The sequence below is a fragment of the Mercenaria mercenaria genome, unplaced genomic scaffold, assembly GCF_021730395.1.
Source record: "Mercenaria mercenaria strain notata unplaced genomic scaffold, MADL_Memer_1 contig_4874, whole genome shotgun sequence".
Classification (NCBI taxonomy): Eukaryota; Metazoa; Mollusca; class Bivalvia; order Venerida; family Veneridae; genus Mercenaria; species Mercenaria mercenaria.
The window spans coordinates 22835-44928 of NW_026463137.1; the positions used below are offsets into that span (position 1 = coordinate 22835).

The following is a 22094-nucleotide window of genomic DNA, read 5'->3' on the forward strand; positions in this document are numbered from 1 at the left end:
GTATTATTTAAATTACAGATTAAGGTAAATCTGACTTGTATATATAAAAGAGTGGGAATTTTCAACTATATAATTCAATTTAATGTATAAGTGTAATTTTCAAGTGAAGTTGAAGACTAAAAAGCCCTAAATTCGACATTTACATGTTCATCTGACGTGTCTCCTGTAGTAAAATTTACGTTACCTTCGTATTAATATGTAACTGCACAATGAATGTTTAACCTCTATAATATCCAGTGCATATATAAAAGTAAGACTCATTCCATTGTCTTTGAATTTTCATATATAATTTATGAGGCCCGAAGGGAGTTACACTCAAAATTACCATTCAACCGGACATGATGCATATCATTTTTCCACCAAAGTAAAACTCAAGGAAGTGGATATACTCGCACAGTCTCATAATAAAACATTTTTTATACTAAAACGTATTTTGTAAAGTAATTTTATTGTTTTTATTATTGCAGCATCACTTTATATTGAAGTCTGAGAACACTAAAACCGAAACTTTACAAAAAGTTACGAATGTTACTAAGAAACAAATAATTTCATCAGTCCATAACAAGTTAATAGCAAACGAATGTTTTAAGTGCACATAAAAGTGGATGTTATGTTGATCGTGACGAATAAGCTGTGTAATAAGCTTAGCTTTTAAAATTATATGGAGTTATTTAAAATGTAAGCTTGAAGTGTAACTATAACAAAATAACAAGTTTGGCACCAAATGTGGCTGTTTAACAAGTACATTTGAACTTAAAGAGCAGATGTCCTTAAGAGAGTACAATCAAGTAACAAATCTAGAACGAGGGTGATGGCGGGGGGTCGCGGTTTTGGTTACAACTTCACATGTAGATAAACATTCATGAAAGGTTTAAATTTTTTAAAGGAATGGATAGTACAAAACTTCATATCTTGATAATAAATATTGATGAAAAATAAAAAAAAAAATGTAAAAAAAATGTTTGGGGATGCATGATCGGGATGATGGGGATGACTGGGTGGAGGAGTGAGGTGGGGGAGGGTACAGTTTTGCATGATTATAAAATATTCATGGAAAGTTTGAAAAAATAAAATAAAAAAGGAATGAAAAGAAAATTATTGGATCGGGGGTGTGAGGGGGTGTGAATAGGGCGGTGGGGGTGACCGGATGCGGGTACTCAACTTCACATGTTTATAAAAAATAATGTTCATGGGAAAAATGAAAGAAGTTTTAAATGAAATTCTTCCAAGGACTTCGGACACTATCATATGATTCTAGCCTAAATTGTGAAGGCACAATTCCCATTAAGTATTTAAACAATACCCAAATTGTTTCGATTCAATGATAAACCAATGTGTTAGGTAACTTATTACAGCAGAAATTGGTTTGTATCAGATTCTGTTCCTATCAAGATGTTTTTCTTATTTTATCTAGGCCAGGTTATATTTTCTTAAAAAAAAATAAAATCTTTAATTTCCGTAAAAATATAATGTCATCACTTTACGGAAGTTTTAAATATATGAATTCCAGTCGAATAAAGTGACAAAATCATTTTATTTAAGGAAAATATTACATTTTAAGATTAAAATCCTATAAATAAATAAAAGATAGAACGACATTTCTGCAAACAACCTGTACTTGATTTATCTATATACTGTTCGTAATGTAAAGTTATTGATGCATTACATGTGTGAATAGGTATACATGTATAAGTGACCGGTCAGTTTTATTACAGTGGTTCAAGTAGTTATTTAAGTACATGTACATGTCTGTATAGTTCTGTTACAAGTGATGGCAGATAGTTGTGTGCTGCATAACATTAATACTAAGAAAAGGCAATCATCTTATCAAGGCCGTAGGGTTGATTCTTGTTTGGGATAAGTACCAGTGGCACAGATAACAATTGAACCGCGCCATGAGAAAACCAACAAATGGCATATATAAATACGGCTAGACGCGAAAACGAGCTAAATGGTCTAGCCGAGTTTCAGGTGGGATTTTTATGCAGTGACCTGGATACATTTTATTACAATCATTTTTATTACAATTAAGACAAATGAGCCGTGTCATGAGAAAACCAACATAGTGCAATTGCGACAAGCATGGATCCAGACCAGCCTGCGCATCTGCGCAGACTAGTCATGATCCATGCTGTCTGCTAACGGCTGGTCTTATTCCGATAGGCTTTGAAAGCTAACATCATTGATCCTGATCAGACTGCACAGGCTAGTCTGGAATCATGCTGGTCGCAAAGCCACTATGTTGGTTTTCTCATGGCATGGCTCATTTGGCTTAAACATGTAATAAAATTGTATCCAGGTCAATGCATAAAAAAAATCCACCTGAAACTTGTCTGGATCTTTTAGTTTGTTTTCGCGTCTAGCCGTATTTATATATGCCATCTGCATGGAAAGCGACTTGACACATAACTTTCGTGGCATCACACTGAATTGGAAACCGTCACTATTATGATCTGCCATGAAGCTACTGTTCTTGACCTATGCATCACAGGCATATCAATGCCAAGCGTTATATAGTCAGGATCAGATTAGCTGCTGTGCACATATTGCTTCTTTTTTGTGGTGTATAGGCCTAGTCCGCCGCAAAGAACATTCCTCAATTCAGTTTTCACAGAAGGAAGAACATGAAGTGATGTTTACGTGTGACATTTAGTATGTGTCTAAAAAAATAAATATAAACGCACAGAAGAAGATGAAAAAATAAAGATATGAAAAATATATAAGAAATACAAAAAATAATAAAAACAAAATGGAAAACAAATTACATCCTCATCGCCAGTGGCGTGCGCGTCGTTAGGGGGGTGGGGCCATGCAGAAGATTACCTGGTGTGTTGCAAGTATGTTAAAGCACATATTTGTCAATCTGCTGCAACAAACAACCATGATAAGCCAATGAAAATTTAACCCAACGAATAATAATGCATTCAGAGTATTTGCTTCTTTCACTACTTTACATGTATAACATGCCTATGTGTACCCTTTTAAATATTTGTATAGTATTTAAGTTACAAACAGATGTAAACAAATATGTGACTATCAATTGATTAAAAATGAATATAAAAAGTATTGGTAACTTTACATTAGGGAACACCCTGTAGTTATATTTTTTGTTTAAAAGTACTGTTCCACCCCTTGCATCAGAACAATAGTCATAGAAAATGTGTATAATTAATATCTACATATGCTGACCAAATATGGTTTTGATGCACGGGTGGGAACAATGTTGTAGAAAGCAAAACACGTTTTATATCTATATAACAGGGTACGTAATTCTATTTAGAACGAAAATCACTGTTCTATGAAACAAATATTAAAAATTTGACTTTAAGAAATAATCTCAAATATGTATTTTGATGGCATATGTAATTAAATACTTATTTCTTAGTATTTTGAATAAGTGTTCCACCACAGACATTGAAATATGCAGTGATAAAATCAAAGTGCAGAGTTGTATTAGATACTTAGGCGCTTTTCTAGATGACACACTTAATTTCAAGGAGCATATAAAAAAGGAAATGTAAAACTGCAATGTTGAATTATTTCAAGATCAAAAGTATCCGTAAATACCTAACCAAAGAAGCCACTGAAATATTGGTTTTCTCATTAGTAATTTCTCACTTGGATTACTGTAATGTTATTCTTTATGGTGTTGCTAATTGTGAAGTAGGTAAATTACAACGTATTCAGAATATGTGCGCCAAACTTGTTCTCAACCGTAAGATGCGTGATAGTTCAAAACAGGCATTATATGGCTTGCACTGGCTACCTGTGAAGGCAAGAATCAATTTTAAGATCCTTACTTATATGTACAACTGCTTTGTTGGTAATGCTCCTCAATATCTAATAGAACTTTTGTCTAGTAAAATTTCAAAACGTACACTACGTTCGTCAGAATCATCAGTAGGATGCTACGTTGTCCCTTATAACAAGAAAAAAAACATTCAGTGACAGATGCTTCAGTACGGTTGGACCAAAACTTTGGAACGAACTGCCATTAAATCTCAGACAAAGTGAATCAGTTAAAATATTCAAAAAGCAGTTAAAAACTCACTTCTTCGAAGACTACTATTCATTGTTCTAAAATTCATACTACAGCAATTACATTGAAGCAAATCAAGACTTTGTGTTAATACTGATGAATTGTTTTTACTGTTTTTAATGCATGAGTGTACAACGTCATTGAAGATGCTTTGTGTGTTGAAATAGGCGTTTAAGAAAATTCTCAAGTTTCAAGTTTCAAGTTTCAAGTTTATTTTTCACTCTTGGAATAGACAAATTCATATAGAAAGTGTCCGAAGTCCCTTTGTTAGTTTGTTATGCACAAATATGTGGAATTTTAAACAATTAAAGGGCTATAACTTTGAAGTTACAACAGATATCCTTATGAAATTGTGCGCGCGCGCGCGTATGTGCGTGTGTGTGCTACCACATGGTGCTAAATTCAGTTCGGGTTTTATAGTTCTAGGTCAAATATGTCTCAAGTTATGAAACAGAAATTGCCATATTTATTGCACCCTATACAGTTAACACTAGAAGCTCCTAAGGGCCATAACTTGACAGGCCGCATTTTCTAATTGTGGTAAACATGTATATAAAGATTTATATAAATATTCCCAACCTTTTCCTAGATATTGACAGAAAAACCTCCCGCAAAGTACGTACAATACAAAATATTCATCTAAACTTAGATACAAAATAAACCTAACGACTATAAAGACATGTACTCAATTCTTTTCACCAGAGGTAAATAGGCTTCTAGAGCATAATAAGTGTCAAAAATAACCATTAATTTTTTTTTCCGTTAAACTGAAACTACACGGATGGTCTTCAAGTTAATATTTTGCCCTGACCATCACCGAAGAAGCCATAGAAATCGTTTCATGCAGTCAATTTTACATGCAAAAATGCATACTCTCAGGAATCCTTACAAGTATAACCTTCGCTTATAACGAACAACAAAGTATACATACTTATTCTATTATCAAAATTGTCCGAATCAAACCTGTCTCCTTTTATCTCCTTTCATTAAAACAAACAAATTTCAAGGGTCCCGTGTATTATTGTCCCTATAGCATGAATAGAAGCGATAATTTGAGGAAAAAGATGAGCCGATATTTACAATCTGTTCCTGCAAGACAAAAAATACACAAAATACTGCTCTTTACATCATTTTTGAAAATATTATAATTTTCTAGCCCCCTTTGTGGCTATTTCATAAACTCCACCTACCAAAAAGTAGCTGGTTGGGAAAATAGTCGCTACATGTTCACATGAACATTACTGATCCTTTTTAGGTAATTAATCAAATACTTACAATAATATAATGTAATGCAGTGTCATTTTGACATTTACTGAGGTGGACACCCAGTACATGTGGTTTTAAAATCAATAGTGCATGAAACGCTGACCCCCAGGTTGAACAGCGAAAACCTAAATACTTGACAACCGCTCCGCTGATATTAAATTGGTTAAAAATTTCGTTGTCTTACATGTCTCACTAGCTGAATCCAATGTTCTGATTGCTTATTTGTGGCATTTTACAATGAAATGTTACAAAAGATTAGAAGAATAAAGAAACCGATAGAGGTGACATTGCTCATGAATATATAGACTTGCTACTAGAATATCATGACGGCCAACATTTAGGATTAATCTGGTCTTGGAACAATATTCATACTATGGCATATTAATTAAAGATTCTACTTAAAACCTATTAAAAAGATGTTATTATCCTCATACGTATAAAAAGTGAATCATAAATTGTTATATGCTAAACATATTTCGGCAATGATTCTCTTAACTAATTACCACTCATGAATCTAAATGATCATGAAATGTGAGTAATTTAAACCCCTTTGGAGCCTCAAAATTGTTTTTCTTTGAATAAAAACCTAAGAACAAATATTAAATTGCTACGAAAAAAGTGTGCTGCATGTTATTGTTAAAACATTTGAAAAATGGGCAATTTACCAAGATTTTCAACGAATTTTAATATTTTCTTATCAATTATTCTACAATAAACATGACCCTATAGTGATGCCTCTTTTTAATATTCTTTGTAGTAGAATGTCTGTTAGTCACTTGGACCTTAAATACTCAACCTTACTATTGTAGAGATTTCAAAAATAGTGTAAAAAGTAGACTTCTAAATTACGCGTTATATATCTAAAAATTTCAAGATATTTTTTCAAAAACCCTGTATGGGCCTCAATTTCCGAAATAATTACTGTTGTGAAAACGTTTCTTCATATAACAATACATTTAATCAAAAACAGATAAACATTTCATCAAATAATGATAAAATGAAAATTTCTTTAATTCCCCTTAAAATTGAGAAAAAATCAAATTGTCCCCTCTTGGAGCCTCACAAAAAATGGATTTTTGAGCCTGGTATCCACACTGGTGAACTTCTTTCTCCCTCATTGTATGATATTTATTAGTAAAATGTTCAAACGCCATTGTTTTATGTTTCTGTCCACACAAAATATGTACAGTTTTTACATGTTTGTGCTTAATAATATTTTACTGATATCTTAAAATCCTTTATCAACAGCGAACGAATTTATGAAAACATAGAAAAATCCATATCACAATTTTAAACACATTACGCATACATAGACATGCATTCTTTTTACGATCGTTACGAGGCAATTTTCATTTTGTAGTATATATTTATTATACGAGAATATCTTTTTAATAATTGATGTATTTACCTAGTTTGTTATTATAATTGACGAATAAATAAATCTAGCTTTATGCGTACCTGTCCTGACGCAGCTCAGACTCTCTAGAACACATGAGTTCGTGCGTAATTGCGTATTGCGTGAAACATAGATACTGGCAGATTATATGTTATGGAAACATTTGAGAAGTAGTTCTTATAGTTCTTTTGCCATTCAGTTTTAAAGGACGATCATTTTAGTCAATATCTAGTCTAGTCCCATGGGTAAAATTTTAACATACCTTCTGGAGACATCTCTGGTTCCTTTTGCTCAATCATTTTGAAACACTCTGCCAGATCTGATAAGCCGTGCTGATCTTTCTCTAGGATTTCTATAAGGACTGTATTCCAGTCCTTTTTGTGTTTACCGAGCCTTTCTATGATGACTTTGGCGGCTTCATATTCACCATGTTCTCTGAGTTGCACTTCGGCTTCAGCCTTATCTTCCTCTGTCAGCAATTCTCTTTCAAATGTATCATCAAGAAAACTTGGAACGTCCATTCTTTTTTCCAACTCCGGGGCAATAAGTTTTAAAATATCGCTGCTGTGTTGATGATGTAGCTCCGTTTTGTTTTCAAGAAGCTGTGTGATATGTTCGTAATCTGAATGTAGACGTATTAAGTAAGTAATTATAAACTAAAATTTGTTTTATGACATATTCCGAGTTGAGATGATATTGAAAGTTTTCAAATATGTAGATGTTTTAACTAGTATCTGGAATAAAAGATAAAAGAATAACGAGTAAAATATGTTTAGTTTATATCCGGACACCAGGTTTTGTTAAAAGGGGATAATTGCTGAAACAGTTTAAGATTTTTGTAATCATATCACTCTTCTCTTCAAACCTTAGATGATTTGGGGTGTGTAAGATAAAAGCAACAAAAAGTAAATAAAGAATAGAACATTTTGTTTTGAAAATTGAAGATGATTCCCTATCTGGCAGCTATTCTACGGAATTTATTAAGATAGTAATGTAAAAAAAGACTTTAGGTCGATAATCAGACTTATATACTTATCTAAGCAGGATCACACTAACTGTATTTTATAGTTTTTAGTAAGGAAGAACCAACAAACCTTTTTGCCGGAGTGCATCAAGAAATGTCTGCCACTTTCCGTCAACGTCACTCTTCCTGATAACTTCAATTAGAAGCTCAAATGCGTCGGAGGCGCAGAACTTATGTTTACTAAGAATTAAATCATTATCCCGTTTGCCTATCACAAAAATATAAATAAATATGTAGACACGTAAATATGTATCATAATAATTAAACAACGATATCATGGATTGTTTTACAAATACTCTATGAACAACCCTAGTGTTACTTAGTTCATAAGATTTTCTAGAACCAAATAAAAGAGCATTTGATCATTTGACACGATTTCAGAAATTCAATTGGAAATTTCACAATAACACCATATGGATCTGTATGATGTATGTGAAGCATTTGGTTATCGATTAGATTTACGAATTCAACGTCTTGTACGTTAAATACAACAGGATCGGCAGTGTGTCTCTAAGGACCCCCTTTGAGTTAGGAAAATGACCATGCTGACAAAAATATTTAGATTGAAGTGGACATATAGAATATTAGATAGGTTTTAATTTCCAATATCTATGTGTACGTGTAGGGATATGTGTAATATATTTCTATATATAACGAAAAGTGCCATATATCTTTAACTGAATCTCTAGATATAATGGTAAATCTGCAATTTTGAATATGTTTGTTGTATTCAACACGAACGATTGAACGCGTGATGGTATGTTTTGTGAAAAACCTTGCAATGTTGTGATTCTTAAAATTTCAGAGACTTATAGAAATAAGGAATTCTTACTCACAACCTCTAAATATTATGCCAGCAAAGTTACCAAATTATGTGTACTTAAAATTTCGATTGTAACAAAATTATGAGACAAATTAAACAATCAATTACATATAGAGACAAAGTAAAATTAAAAATAAAGACTTTGTTAGAATTTAGAAGGTAAATACAAGAAATTGCAACAGAGATGCCAGCGTCCCCCAAGTAACAACATATTTCACAAAAGATATTACATGCCAATAAAACATCTTTTTAAGCAAAAGGGAAAGTATTAGAAAATAAAAAGTCATATAGCATTTTATTCAAGAAGAGGTATGTACATTCGTAGTTTGAAAATGTCTGGAAATCTATACCTCTTATTTTGGAATGCTTTCAAATCTTAATATCTATATTCTAAATATCTGATTTTATTTTTAGATTAGTAAAATAAGCGAAATAAAAATGGAATGAAATATTTTATCACATTAAAGGGATGTAGAAAATAAACTCAAAAATGCGGCGCAGCATTTTTTAGATACTAACGAAACTTATTTTTTAATTACACACCAGTGCAAAATTGACACCAGTGTTGGTCAATGCAGAGCTTTACTCAAGTATTGCAATCATACCAATCTACATGTACCTAATAAAATTATAATTTGTGCCTAGGTTGCATTCTGCAAATCTACATTTTTTATTATTTTCTTGCTTTTATCGATACCAGTATCATATATTGTATTTTATCATATAAAAGGGAAGTAACTTCATGCATCAACAGAAGAAGAAAGTTAACTTAGGTGCCTGTGACCAAGACCTTTGTAAATGATAACTAGTATCTTCTAAAAGTGAATATTTATGCAAAGTTATTCCATTTTATATCCATGCATGAAATAACAGACCTAGCAAAAGGAATTACCATTTTATCTTCAAATGGCCCGAGTCTTACATGCATTGTTATGGTAACTATTTATACCAGATTAGTTGAATATCCATACATGCAAAGGAAAGTCAGTGACCACCACTAAAAGAAATTACGTATTATCTTTGACCATAAAAGCGTGACCTTGACTTTTAACACATGGTCCTGATTCTTACACATGACATGCCGCCTTATTATGGAGAATATTTTTGTTTTGCTTAGTGATTCTTAAGTCCCTTGAAATGGTTAAAGACATGACTAAAACTGATGCTCTAAATCTTTGACCTCCAAGTGTGGCCTTCACCTTGGAGCTAGTGATCTTGGTCTTGAGCAAGACATGTCGATTCATTATGGGGAACATTTGTGTCCAGTAATTTTAAGATTCCTTGATGAAAGGCATGCGATATTCGCTGTCAAGAAACAAACACTGTTCGCCTTTGACCTTTAAGTATGATCTTGACCTTAAACTAGAGGTCTCGGTCTGAGTCTCATTCAAGACACATCGACTAATTCATGGAAACATTAGTGCCAAATAATTTCAAAACCCCTTGCAAAAAGGTAGTATTATGGACCATACATGACACGGACACTTTTAACCTTTGACCTCATAGTGTGATCTTGATTTTTAAGCTAGCGGTCTGGGTCTTACACATGACATATTGTCTCATTATTGGAGACAATGCTTTAAAAGTTACTTCAAAAACCTTAATAGAAAGGAGAGTTATGGACCGGACAAGATGTGTGACGGACGGGCGGAAGCAGCACATTTCTTTGTACCCCCTTCCTTTTCTCTTAGAGAAGGCTGGGGACAATTAAAAGCTAGTTTCAAAATGACTTTTTGCGTATAAGAGAGTGACTTTAATACCGTGTATCGGGTATTTTACCCTTTGTAGAACCAAACCAAAGTCAAAACTGATTTTGTATACAATCGAACTAATGATTTGTTCTTGTACATGCCTTAGTGATTTATATTAAACTGTCCTTACTTAAAAATATACAATTGGCACTTTCAATGATATTAACATCGAATGCATTTAACCCTCATCAAATGTATTTCATGTTGCTAATTAAGCTAGCATATAGAGCTATATTCATCATGTAGTAAATGTCATGCAGTAACAATTGATTGTTAAAAAAAGCCAGTTTTAAGCGTTAGTATACATTTGAACTGTAATTTTTTATACATGTTTACAATCATTACTATTTCAAACCTAATGTTAATACATATTAACTTGTGTGTTTACATAAACTAAGTGAAATCATTGTTTAGGTTTTTAAATATTTAGATATGAAATTTGGATCTATTATACCTTTAACGGAAACCGTTTTACGGTGGTATTACGTTTTGAATTTCCGGTGAATGACAGAAAAAAGAGAATATTTAATTCTCTCCGAAAATGGTTATGTTTTGATTCAACCAAATATTTTCCTTTTCTCACCAGAAAGGATAACGAGGTTTGGTAAGTATTACAGACAATAAACTAAAACAATGGAAAATCTTACGTAACTTCAGTGAGCTAAACAAACAATTTTAGCACATGTATTGATGTGTAATGTAAAGTAAGTTAAGCAACTAAACTACAATGTCCTAACATGATATTTACATAAACAATGCATATGCAGAATGGAGAGATAAAAATAATTTTGACAGATCGTGGTAGTTAATGACACAATTTGACAGGTATATGATGACTCATGGTCTAATTAAAAGTTTGCTATTATTTCTACCTTCCAGTTCGATTTTCTTAAAATGATACTTCTATATTGTACCTTACATCTCATATATTAAAACAATAAAAGAAAGAATATATTGTTATTTTACTGTCGTTTTGTCTATCCAAATTACATAAGAATTCCTTGTTTCAGTCATTGCTCACTAAAAAGAGCAATTCACAGTGTTGAAATCATACATAAAATCCCTTATTTATAGATATTGAGAATTTATCTATGGAAACACAAGTTTAATATCAATTGTGTATTGCAATAATGCTAAAATATCTCAGTCGTGACCTGTCCTTAATATATTATACTTTATTTCATACTTTCTCAAGAATGTAAAACTTTTGATAACATACTTTGCTATTCTTGCTTTGAGACTGTTGAATGCATTTAAAAGAATAAATACTAACACAAAAGAATAAAACAAGAGTTAGAATTAATTTTTTATCATGTTCTATCAAAACAATGACTGTCAGTAAAATGTCGAATAACCAACTGCCTACTAGTAGGTAGTTGGTTATTCGCACGCGAATTGACAACTGGCTCTCCTGAGTGTTTCCAAGATTAGCCTATATGTTGAAAGTGTCGGATATTGATATGAAGGAACAAAATATATGTAAAATTGAATTATTTTATTCATATTTGTCTGAAAAATCTGATTTTCTGAAACATATCGCGAATTGGCAACTGGCTCTCCTGGTGCATTTTGAGACTGTTGAATGCATTTAAAAGAATAAATACTAACATAAAAGAACAAAACAAGGGTTAGAATGAATTTTTTATCATGTTCTACCAAACTATGACTGTCAGTAAAATGTCGAATAACCAACTGCCTACCAGTAGGCAGTTGGTTATTCGCACGCGAATTGGCAACTGGCTCTCGTGAGTGTTTCCAAGACTGACCTATACGTTGGAAGTGTCAGATATTGATACGAAAGAACGAAATATATGTAAAATTGAATTATTTTATTCATATGTGTCTGAAAAAAAGACTTTTCTGAAACATATCGCGAATTGGCAACTGGCTCTCCTGGTGCATTTTGGGACTGTTGAAAGCATTGAAAGGAATAAATATTAACATTAAAGAACGAAACAAGGACTAGATTGATTTTGTTATCATTTTCGACCAAAACTATGGCTTTCTGTAAAATGTCGAATAACCAACTGCCTACCAGTAGGCAGTTGGTTATTTGCACGCGAATTGGCAACTGGCTCTCCTGAGTGTTTCCAAGACTGACCTATACGTTGGAAGTGTCAGATATTGATACGAAAGAACAAAATATATGTAAAATTGAATTATTTTATGCACATGTGTCTGAAAAATCTGCTTTTCTGAAACATATCGCGAATTGGAAACTGGCTCTCCTGAGTGTCTCCAAGACTGGCCTATACGTTGAAAGAGTCGGTTATTGATACAAAAGAATAAAGTATATGTAAAATTGAATTATTTTATTCATATGTGTCTGAAAAAAAGACTTTTCTGAAACATATCGCGAATTGGCAACTGGCTCTCCTGGCGCATTTTGGGACTGTTGAATGCATTTAAAGGAATAAATATTAACATTAAAGAACGAAACAAGGACTAGATTGATTTTGTTATCATTTTCAACCAAAACTATGACTGTCTGTAAAATGTCGAATAACCAACTGCCTACCAGTAGGCAGTTGGTTATTCGCACGCGAATTGGCAACTGGCTCTCCTGAGTGTCTCCAAGACTGGCCTATACGTTGAAAGAGTCGGTTATTGATACAAAATAACAAAATATATGTAAAATTGAATTATTTTATGCACATGTGTCTGAAAAATCGGCTTTTCTGAAACATATCGCGAATTGGCAACTGGCTCTCCTGGTGCATTTTGAGACTTTTGAATGCATTTAAAAGAATAAATACTAACATAAAAGAATAAAACAAGAGTTAGAATTAATTTTTTATCATGTTCTATCAAAACAATGACTGTCAGTAAAATGTCGAATAACCAACTGCCTACCAGTAGGCAGTTGGTTATTCGCACGCGAATTGGCAACTGGCTCTCCTGAGTGTTTCCAAGATTAGCCTATACGTTGAAAGTGTCGGATATTGATATGAAAGAACAAAATATATGTAAAATTGAATTATTTTATTCATATGTGTCTGAAAAATCTGCTTTTCTGAAACATATCGCGAATTGGCAACTGGCTCTCCTGGTGCATTTTGAGACTGTTGAATGCATTTAAAAGAATAAATACTAACATAAAAGAACAAAACAAGGGTTAGAATGAATTTTTTATCATGTTCTACCAAAACAATGACTGTCAGTAAAATGTCGAATAACCAACTGCCTACCAGTAGGCAGTTGGTTATTCGCACGCGAATTGGCAACTGGCTCTCCTGAGTGTTTCCAAGATTAGCCTATACGTTGAAAGTGTCGGATATTGATATGAAAGAACAAAATATATGTAAAATTGAATTATTTTATTCATATGTGTCTGAAAAATCTGCTTTTCTGAAACATATCGCGAATTGGCAACTGGCTCTCCTGGTGCATTTTGAGACTGTTGAATGCATTTAAAAGAATAAATACTAACATAAAAGAACAAAACAAGGGTTAGAATGAATTTTTTATCATGTTCTACCAAACTATGACTGTCAGTAAAATGTCGAATAACCAACTGCCTACCAGTAGGCAGTTGGTTATTCGCAAGCGAATTGGCAACTGGCTCTCCTGAGTGTTTCCAAGACTGTCCTATACGTTGGAAGTGTTGGATATTGATACGAAAGAACAAAATATATGTAAAATTGAATTATTTTATTCATATGTGTCTGAAAAAAAGACTTTTCTGAAACATATCGCGAATTGGCAACTGGCTCTCCTGGTGCATTTTGGGACTGTTGAATGCATTGAAAGGAATAAATATTAACATTAAAGAACGAAACAAGGACTAGATTGATTTTGTTATCATTTTCAACCAAAACTATGACTGTCTGTAAAATGTTGAATAACCAACTGCCTACCAGTAGGCAGTTGGTTATTCGCACGCGAATTGGCAACTGGCTCTCCTGAGTGTCTCCAAGACTGGCCTATACGTTGAAAGAGTCGGTTATTGATACAAAAGAACAAAATATATGTAGAATTGGATTATTTTTTGCACATGTGTCTGAAAAGTCGGCTTTTCTGAAACATATCGCGAACTGGCAACTGGCTTTCCTGGTGCATTTTGAGACTTTTGATTGCATTTAAAAGAATAAATACTAACATAAAAGAACAAAACAAGGGTTAGAATGAATTTTATATCATGTTCTACCAAAACAATAACTCTCAGTAAAATGTCGAATAACCAACTGCCTACCAGTAGGCAGTTGGTTATTCGCACGCGAATTGGCAACTGGCTCTCCTGAGTGTTTCCAAGACTGTCCTATACGTTGGAAGTGTTGGATATTGATACGAAAGAACAAAATATATGTAAAATTGAATTATTTTATTCATATGTGTCTGAAAAAAAGACTTTTCTGAAACATATCGCGAATTGGCAACTGGCTCTCCTGGTGCATTTTGAGACTTTTGAATGCATTTAAAAGAATAAATACTAACATAAAAGAATAAAACAAGAGTTAGAATTAATTTTTTATCATGTTCTATCAAAACAATGACTGTCAGTAAAATATCGAATAACCAACTGCCTACCAGTAGGCAGTTGGTTATTCGCACGCGAATTGGCAACTGGCTCTCCTGAGTGTTTCCAAGATTAGCCTATACGTTGAAAGTGTTGGATATTGATATGAAAGAACAAAATATATGTAAAATTGAATTATTTTATTCATATGTGTCTGAAAAAAAGGCTTTTCTGAAACATATCGCGAATTGGCAACTGGCTCTCCTGGTGCATTTTGAGACTGTTGAATGCATTTAAAAGAATAAATACTAACATAAAAGAACAAAACAAGGGTTAGAATGAATTTTTTATCATGTTCTACCAAAATAATGACTGTCAGTAAAATGTTGAATAACCAACTGCCTACCAGTAGGCAGTTGGTTATTCGCACGCGAATTGGCAACTGGCTCTCGTGAGTGTTTCCAAGACTGGCCTATACGTTGACAGTGTCGGATATTGATATGAAAGTACAAAATATATGTAAAATTGAATTATTTTAATGCATATGTGTCTGAAAAAAAGGCTTTTCTGAAACATATCGCGAATTGGCAATTGGCTCTCCTGGTGCAGTTTGAGACGACTGTTGAATGCATTGAAAGGAATACATTAAATTTAATAATAATAATAACTTAAAGAATGAAACAAGGACTAGATTGATTTTTTATCATTTTCGACCAAAACTATGACTGTCTGTAAAATGTCGAATAACCAACTGCCTACCAGTAGGCAGTTGGTTATTCGCACGCGAATTGGCAACTGGCTCTCCTGAGTGTTTCCAAGACTGATCTTTACATTGAAAGTGTCAGATATTGATACGAAAGACCATATAAAATGTCATATTGAATGATTTTATCCATTTGTGACTGAAAAAGAGCTTTTCTGAAACATATCGCGAATTGGCAACTGGCTCTCCATGTACTTTTGAGACTGCTGAATGCAATGTAGGAAATGAAGATTAATATTAAAGTACAAAGCATGGATAAGAATGATTTTTTATCATTATGTTTTAAAAGGTAATCAGACTTGCTTATACGTTTTGAATAACCAACTGGCAACTAGTAAGTAGTTGGTTATTCGAATGTCCAACTACCAACTACCAACTGCCTACCAACTTTACTGTCATTTCCGCACCAGTTATTTATTATTTTAAAGTGTTACATTTGTATGTCTCTGTAACCTGTAGTTTAAATTGTGTGAATTTTCCATTTTCAAGACATTGGTTGCATATGTTTAGACACATATGTAGTCAACAAACGTGTTACCATTTCAAAGTGTATTTTAACATGTCACGGTTTTGTACCATTGTCTGGGTTTTAAGTTTTTAAACAAAAAGCCTGTTTGTTGACAAACTTTGTCTAAAAGGCATTGATTGATCTGATTCTTGTTTTTTTTCCGAAACCCTTATCTGTTGTCATTGCATGGCTTTATTCAAATCTATCTGCTGTAATTACGCATCTATAGTTCATTATTTGTGGTAAGATAAAACCTGCGTGAGATATTAAATCCTGTTAGCCTTCAATAAAGATTAGCAGCGATGTCTCAATTTTCAAACAAATATTTGCTTAGACTTTGGTTAGAGTATCTACTTACCTGCATGGATTTATAAAATCGATAGCCCTATAAAATCAAATAATATGTCTTCACCCTGACTCCATACGATTTTCACAATGTAAATATTAAACAGTATTATTGTGTCCCGTTACGGACATCGTCGCATGTTACGATTTAGAAACTGCAGAAGTCGACAGGACATTGATAGAACTACTACATTATTCTAACATTTCGACTTTTCGGCATCGTACTTTTATTGTTTTGACTTTCCAAAATCGTAGATTTGTGTTTTTATCATAGTGATGCCGACTTTTCACTATGATCGTAGTTTCCTTATTGTGATTTGTCAACGTTGTAGTTTGTTGTCTTCAGCTCAAAATATGCGGTGATTGGCCTGACGGGACACTCTTGTTTTGTACGTTAGTATTATTATTTGATGTGGCATGTATCATATGTAAAATATATCTTCTAAAAATGCATACATTGCGCTGTTATTTTAAATGATACATGTAATATCAATTCAGATTAGTTCGGTGGTTTTGTACAAAGTTTTTATTAGTTTGACTCTATCAAAATCCTAGATATTTTAAGACTTCAAAAAATTGGTAAATGAATACATGTATACGATGATTTTCCCTGACTGCAAAAACTTAAAAGAATTATATGGATACAATCCTCCAAAGCTTTACTTACTCACGAAATGAAGGATTGTTATAATATCCTTGACGTTTATGATGTGTTTCATACATGGCAGATATACTTCTACCATGAATTCAATTGGGTCACTACCAGACAATGTGCTCGAGCCCCCTTCTTCTGAAACATTATCCGCTGCTACGCCAGAATCAAGGTGTGTATCATCAGTCTGTAATAAATACGTTAAAATTGCTTTTAACTGTTTACAACAAGAAAACATTCTTCTTATCTTCCATAAGGAAATAAGCATTTATGCGGCAGATATACCTCGTAATTCTGTACATAGTAAGTTTAAAAAAGAATCTGTGTTTTTTGAAAATGATCTACCAACATCGCATATGACATATCAGTATCTGTTACGCTTTTGTTATTTGTAAACTCAAGGACATTTTCCGTACCTGTTAATGTTACGGATTGTACACAATTCAATTACATTTTTTTCCATTTTTGAGGCTCAAAAACGGATTACCCCTTTTACTGACTTTCTCAATATATAAAAATTTAGCAAACTCACAAATATGCGTTTACATCCTTGACATTCAATAAGGTTCCATATAATAATATTTCATGCAATACATTTATCATGTGAAAGCTTACATATCAAAATTGTGATGTTCTATGATATATATAAAATAAAAGAAAGACAAAATATATAAAATATCATTCAAAAGCAAATGAGTTAGTGTCATGTAGAGATAGGTATAGATTATATCCCTTTTATCTATATTGCCTACTTCTAATACAATAACTGCATATTAATCGTATCGAGTATAAGTAGGAAAAATGAAAAAAGACAAAACCTCACTTACGCTCTCAATTATACAAAGTATATTTTATGCCAATTAAATCTATAATTCATCTATAATCAAGGTTCTTTCGTTTAAGTTCTCTGTGTTTACTATATAGAAAAAATGATAAAAGGTTTGTTTCATGTGAGTCATCCAGATTTTTATATTGAATTTCCCTTACCACATTCACTATGATACATATTATTCAGATTACCCTTTTCAATATATGTTTATCAGTTTATCATAGTTGAACTCATTAAAGTTGCAAAATCAATATATCAGAATTTAACAAGTCTCCTACACAGTGGATCCCAAAATCAAACTATGGTTTCGAAAACACACTCTTACCGTCAAATAGAATATCCGCATTAAATTTAATCTGTCTTACTGTCAAAATCTTAGCAATTGCAACGTATTATATATGTGTTTAGAGTGTCTTTCAAGAATATATTGGAAATATTGTTTATTATATTCTGTACATAATGAATACCACAGTTTAGCAACTTACTTATGTTGAAAAATTTGTTAATAATATCTAGCCATTTTCAATTATGTTTTACTATACATGTAAGTCTTATCAACGTGATTTTAAAGCTGAAACAATAGAATTTAAATTAATCATGCCAACTTCTTTAAAGATTTCAGTTAAAATGTCTTTTCTAATTTTGTTATGACATTGCCAAACAAAGATTAAGTCATTTATACTTTTAACATAGATATTTGGTGGGTCTGGCACTGCAATGAAAAGGTGATTAAAAAGCGAAAGTATGACAGTTTCAATATTAACAATTCTGCTTACTGGCGTAATGATCCTATGGTGGTATGTTTAGCACATGCTATTATTTTTTTTAAGATTAAATTATCTCGAGCACATGACATCCAATCTTTAGCGACCAACATCTTATCTCGTGCGCACAACATCTTATATTTAGCGATCAACATATTATCTTGAGCGATCAACATATTATCTTGAGCGATCAACATCTACTTATCTCGTGCGCACGACATCTTCTCTCGAGAGATCAACATCTTATCTCATGCACACGACATCTTATCTCGCGCGCACGACATCTTATCTCGAGCGATCAACATCTTATCTCGAGCGATCAACATATCATCTTGAGCGATCAACATAATTATTATCTTAAGCGATCAACATCTTATCTTGAGCGATCAACATATTATCTTGAGCGACCAACATCTTATCTCGAGGGTTCAAGATATTATCTTGAGTGATCATCATCTTATCTCGAGTGATCAACATATTATCTTGAGCGATCAACATCTTTTCTTGAGCGATCAACATCTTTTCCCGAGCGATCAACATATCAACTTGAGCGATCAACATATTATCTCGAGCGATCAACATGTTATCTCGAGCGATCAACATATTCTCTTGAGCGATTATACTCTTATTTCGAGCGATCAACATCTTATCTCATGCGCACGACATCTTATCTTGAGCGATCAACATCTTATCTCGAGCGATTAACATATTATCTCGAGCGATCAACATATCCTCTTGAGCGATCAACATATTATCTTAAGCGATCAACATCTTATTTCGAGGGTTCAAGATATTATCTTGAGCGATCAATATATTATCTTGAGTGATCATCATCTTATCTCGAACGATCAACATCTTTTCCCGAGCGATCGACATATTATCTTGAGCGATCAACATATCAACTTGAGCGATCAACATCTTGTCTCGAGAGATATCTTATCTTTAGCGATCAACATCTTATCTCGGGCGATCAACAAATTATCTTGAGCGATCAACATCTTGAGCAATCAACATCTTATCTTCAGCGATCAACATATTATCTTGAGCGATCAACATATTATCTTGAGCGATCAACATTTTAGATCGAGCGATCAACATATTCTCTTGAGCGATCAACATCTTATCTTGAGCGATCAACATCTTATCTCGAGCGATCAACATATTTTTTCGAGCGATCATCATCTTATCTCATGCGCACGACATCTTATCTTTAGCGATCAACATCTTATCTCGAGCGATCAACATATTATCTTGAGCGATCAACATATTATCTTGAGCGATCAACATTTTATCTCGAGCGATCAACATCTTATCTCGAGCGATCAACATATTATCTTGAGCGATCAACATCTTATCTCGAGCGATAGATAAAAAGCCTTTTGACAAACTGTTGATACTCATTTATAGAATATATCAAACCATATTTTGAACGTCAGTACTTAACATTTTCTATAGCATTGTAATTTTTTTTTTCAAGTATTACTTTTTTGACATTGAAAAAAAAAATGTTTAATTTGATTAACATTTAATTTGTAATCCAATTACTAACTGACCGAGTTGCAGCTGAGTTGCAGCAAAGTCATAGCCATTATTGCCCTAAGTATGCATTTAAGGTCGCTAAGCCATTCAGAAATGTAGCAAAACAAAAGCTTGCCTCATACTCGCAGAATTAAATATTTTAATGGTGTGTAGAAAATTGTAATTGCTGAAACCACACGACACTTTCTTCCTTAGATAGCTGCATTACATTTTCCATCGTGAAAACATATTTGTCCTTGTGCAATTTTACTGACTTTAAAATATTTGCACTTACAGAAGCAGTTTAAATGTTGTTTTTTATTATCAAAGACTTACATTCTAACATAACATAATATACATATTTACTTTTTAACAATTTTACTCAAGATAAAACATTGTTAGTCTGTGGCTTTCTGATATATACACTCTGGCACATTCACCCTGAAAAAGCTTGGTAGTGCAATAAATAAAGTTGTAATATGGCTACAACATGAGAAAATGAATTTATTAAGGGCATTAATCTAATAGTAGCATGTGCCTGTCCACTTGATGCTGAAGACGTATGTACAAAGTTTTAATAAATTGGATGAAAACTTCAGCCTGGATGACAGAAGCTGATTTAGTTGTAATATTGCAAAGTATATAAAAGGGCCATAACTCATAACTCAAAAATGTACATTTCTAGTTAATGATGTGTATGAAGTTGCATTTTATTTGGATGGAAACTGTAGGTTGAAATGCTTACACAATATTCTGATGTAGTTGTAATATTTCAAACAACTAAAATGGCTATTATTCCAGAAGAAATAATTGAACATTGAAACCCGACAAATATGAGCACTTCAAGTTGATGATGTATACCAGGTTTATCACTTGGCTGGAAACTGAGTTGTCCGAAATATGCTGATATAGCTGTAACATTTCAAAGTAAAAAAAAAATCTTTAACTCCACAAATGATAACTGGACATGTAAGTCCCGATAAAATGCACATGTTTACTTCAAGGTTATGAAGTTTAATTTCAGATGGATGCAAATTGTATGAGGTATGAGGAAGAGAGTAGAAAAAGTTTGCCATCCGGATCATTGGTACTGGGGGCCAAAACAGTTGATCAAATTTTTGATGCACTCAAATATGTTTGGGACCTTAAAGCATTTCTTTGACATTTGTTTAACTTTCTAACTCGAACTTAGAAACTTAATGAATATATGTATAAAAAGTAATAGATCAATACTTGAATCCAAAATCAACTCCAAGCAATGACACAGTTAAGATGACTAAAGCAAAAAGCATTATTTAAACAAAGTAATGAATATACTATACTCATCTATACACAATAAGGGAAAATATACAATACCTAATGATGTTTAATCATTTCAGCAAAATATGAAATAAAAAAATTATTTTCAATACTACGCATTTTATTAAATTTTACTTGTTTCACCGTTTTATGAATTAAATCCTGATAAAACAAATACCGTGTCACTATAAATGGAAGATATAACATATAAATAGAAAATGACAAAAGAGTAATACATTCTGCATATGAATATATATCTCTATATATTACTGCTGGGAATATTTGGTCTTATTATCATGATAATGCTTAAAATGTTAAGGCCCGTGCAGTGGTGGCTCATTGTCTAACTAATTACAAGTTATTAGATTATAGCTGTGTGTAGTAAACTCACATCTACTTGTTACATATTATTCATGTTTTCTCAGGACAGGCCAGCTTAGGTTTAATCGCACGGAGCAGACGTTTCGATCCCAACCTGTCTTTACTTTCATTAGCAATGTAAGTGGTCTTTACAACATATACATTTACAGACATTTTAAAAGATCTCCATGTGACTGTGCTGTCGCCGTTTGAAGTTGCTCAATTTATATAAAATAAAGTAAACACGCTATTAAGTGTATTTATGACTTCAAAGTCGAAATTATACAGATGAAGTACGTAC

The 22094-nt window shown here is 32.7% G+C and overlaps 1 protein-coding gene across 1 annotated transcript in view; it reads right to left on the reverse strand.

The window, feature by feature from the left end:
• Window positions 1-22094, reverse strand: part of LOC128554251 (pneumococcal serine-rich repeat protein-like) — a 49505-nt gene that overhangs the window by 6229 nt on the left and 21182 nt on the right. Inside the window, exons 5-7 of the mRNA XM_053535502.1 lie at window positions 17039-17210; window positions 7796-7933; window positions 6964-7323 (exon numbers count right to left, since the gene is read on the reverse strand). Coding sequence (XP_053391477.1) covers window positions 6964-7323; window positions 7796-7933; window positions 17039-17210 — 670 coding nt within the window. The remainder of the gene's footprint in view (window positions 1-6963; window positions 7324-7795; window positions 7934-17038; window positions 17211-22094) is intronic.